The sequence below is a fragment of the Solanum tuberosum genome, unplaced genomic scaffold, assembly GCF_000226075.1.
Source record: "Solanum tuberosum cultivar DM 1-3 516 R44 unplaced genomic scaffold, SolTub_3.0 scf00284, whole genome shotgun sequence".
NCBI lineage: Eukaryota > Viridiplantae > Streptophyta > Magnoliopsida > Solanales > Solanaceae > Solanum > Solanum tuberosum.
The window spans coordinates 288698-292212 of NW_006239212.1; the positions used below are offsets into that span (position 1 = coordinate 288698).

General features: G+C 30.8%; 1 protein-coding gene across 1 annotated transcript; it reads left to right on the forward strand.

The window, feature by feature from the left end:
- The first annotated feature begins 580 nt into the window (after positions 1–580).
- LOC102589821 (short-chain dehydrogenase reductase 3b-like) lies at positions 581–1669 on the forward strand. Its single transcript, XM_006359069.1, has 2 exons — positions 581–639; positions 756–1669. The coding sequence occupies exons 1-2, from the start codon at positions 623–625 to the stop codon at positions 1516–1518; spliced, it is 780 nt and encodes a 259-aa protein (XP_006359131.1). The 5' UTR covers positions 581–622; the 3' UTR covers positions 1519–1669.
- The last annotated feature ends 1846 nt before the right edge of the window (positions 1670–3515 follow it).

A 3515-nucleotide genomic window follows, 5' to 3' on the forward strand; every position in this document is an offset into this window, starting at 1 on the left:
TTTTTTTTATATTAACTTGTTAATTATTGTGATTTATAATATATTTACGTAAAACATACTCTAAATAAAAATAATTAACAACTTAAAATATATAAAAACATACTAAAAAATTGATTATCTTCAAATTTCATATGTACCACATAAATTGAAACTGAAACAATAATATATATTGGGCCCCGTGCTGGCACGGGGTCCCATATCTAGTATACATAGAAAAGGCACTTGCTTAGAAGAATGAAGTATAGTACTGAGAGGATGTTTGAATTGATTTCAAAGTTTTTTTTACTTTTGAAAATATTTGATAAATATAAAAAATAACTTAAAATAAATAAAAAATAATTTAAAATAAGCTATGAAGTGTTTGATAATGTCAAAAATGACTTAAAAAAAATAATAAAAAAATAGGTTTTATTTTTTGATTTAAAACTAGTTTGACTTTTTTTTTCCGACTTTGAGCTAATCCAAGCGGGCTCTAAAGCCTCAAAATTTTTGAATTACCAAAATAGCCTCGATTGGGTAGCGCTTCTTAGACCCCTTCTATATATTAGTAAATTTAACATACAGTTTTGATCGAAAAAAATTTAACATACAGTTGCTGCAAAGGAAGCTACCTACTCGTATAATGGCAAATAAGCTCAGGTACTTAATTAGTACATTAATTTCTTTCTTTCTTTTCTCAAATTGTATATGAGAATTAAATGTGTATTTTTAGCTTTAATCAAATGTTTTTGTGGTATATTATATGCATCGTGTAGGTTGGAGGGCAAAGTGGCTATAATTACAGGTGCTGCAAGTGGCATTGGAGAAGCAAGTGCTAGATTGTTCGCCGAACATGGTGCTCGTATTGTCGTAGCCGATATTCAAGATGAACTTGGTCTGAAAGTAGTTGAATCTATCGGAGCTGACAAAGCCAGCTACCGACACTGCGACGTTACAGACGAGAAGCAAGTTGAGGATACCGTAGCTTACACGGTAGAGAAATACGGTACTCTTGACATCATGTTTAGTAATGTTGGGACGCTGAATTTTTGCAGCGTCCTGGACATGGACGTGATGGTCTTCGATAAGACGATGGCCATCAACGCACGAGGATCCGCGTTAGCGGTCAAGCACGCGGCTAGATTTATGGTTGATAAGAAAATTCGGGGATCCATTATATGCAACGCGAGTTTAGATGGTATTGTAGCTGGGGCCACTTCGCTTGCCTACATTGCGTCAAAGCACGCAGTTGTAGGCATTGTGAAAGCGGCCGCACGTGACCTAGGTCCATACGGGATAAGGGTGAATGGGGTGTCGCCATATGGAATAGCGACGCCCCTGGTGTGCAAAGCGTATGGGTTGGATGCGGGTCCATTGGAAGCAGCAATATATGGAAATGGAAACTTGAAAGGTGTTAGGTTGAGCACGATGCATGTAGCACAATCAGCACTTTTCTTGGCGTCTGATGAATCTGCTTACACAAGTGGTCAAAATTTAGCTGTTGATGGTGGACTTAGTTCTATTTTGAAGGTACAATAGATTGTCACTCTATTGTGCTGGTGTGCTGTGATGTGTGCATTAGTTCTATTTTGAAGCTACAATAATTCCTTTGTCATGTAGTACTGTTTATCTTGTTTCATTTCGAATTTTCAACTTAAATAATATTCTCTCACAGCACTTTTCGAATTTATAGTAAGTTTATTCATAGATATTTTGACTTATTAATTATTGTGACTTACAAATATATATAAATTTCATTTCAAAAAATTTGAAAATTTTATGCGCAAATTTCTTATCAAAATTAAACTATTTGACTATCGAAAAATGAAACATATCACATAAATTGAGACAAAAAAAATATACTATTTACGGTAAATAAAAAAAAATATAGTACAATATTTTAAAGATTTACATAATAGTTTTAACGGCAAAACTGATAATTGACGGAGTATAGCAGCGGAATTTCTCTTTCCTTATCCTCGCTTTCTGTGGGTCCAAATAATTGTCATATCCTCCACAGTCTTGTCTCTTTCCATCTATAACAACTTTCACATATAACAAAGATAAAAATCATATTTGTATATTATAACTATAGTTTGTATAATTGCGCTCCATAACAAATTTTATATTTGCTATAAAGTTTTTGATTTGTATAATTCGCTAGATACATCCAATTTTATACAAATTGTTCAATTTCGTATAAATTCATTTATACATTGTAATTTGTATAATAAGATCTATATTTATATAATTATAGTGTATAGGACGAAAATATATGTATTTGTATATATACTTTTCTCTCGCTTTGTACAAACACAAACACATTTTATATATTTGAATACCGAATGAGTAATTGTATCCCGAAAATGACTAATTGTATACCAAACCAAATGACAAAAAAATGAGATATTTGCTGCGAATTATAAGTAAAATAAACTATGGCTATAACATTTATTTTAAATTAATAGTTTGTTATTTCATACAATTTTCCCTTCTATCTACTCTTCACTTCTCTCTATAGATGAAAAAATAAAGAAATTTTTTAACTAGATGCCTAAAATCTAAATTAACTTCGTATGAATTAATTTTTTTTTAAAAAAAAAAATCTTACATGTTTTTTCAGGTGTTTCATTAGTTGAGCCACAAATGCAAGACCAAATTAGACCTTACATTTCACAGTTACATTCAAAAATCCCAGCAGAAGGTATCAGTAAATCCAAGAAAACAATTCTAGTAATACAAGATTATAGAGTAATTTCCCTAGATAGTTACCCATGTTTGAGAAATTACGGAATAATATTACTTATGTTTGTTTTATGACTACAATATCACCCAACTTTACCTATTTTCCTCAAAATATACTTGACACAAAAAAAAAATATTATCTCTCTCCTAATGGAATGCCATGTCACATATTTTTAATTTATTAATAATATTTTTTTATTTCTTTAAGTGTTTGTGCCCCTGCTTTTCGATAGTATTTATACAGTGTTTAGACATTTTTTTATTTATTTGTTTGTACTTCTCTAATTAGAAAGATTTTTCAAAGGCCGACAATTCAAGTAAAAGTCGAAAACATGATATTTGTCGATAGAGAGCCTAGTGCGCTCTATGTACATTACTTTCATTCATTATTGTTACTTTTAGTAAGAAAACAAGTTATATCATATTATATAAAAATATGTTTTTACACTATCATATTATAAACTCTAATTAACTCAAAAGGAGAAAAAGAGGGACCAGACGAATTATTTGAAGATTAAAATAAATAACATCAGTAGTTGTAGGCTGTCCGTGTGACTTATTGACTAGGACGTATATAGTCTATGGTCCGCACATATTGAAATGAGACATTTCATTGCTCCAATTATTATACTCAGAAAATAATAAAATATGAAAGATACAAACTAGTACTCTTATTATATAAAAGAGACTTCACGGTGAAGCAGTCACGTCTCTATCGACGTGCCTGCTTAGCGTGTTTTGGAAAAAAATTGAAAAACTTATTTTATTTGTTCTATTTTAACTTAATTAGT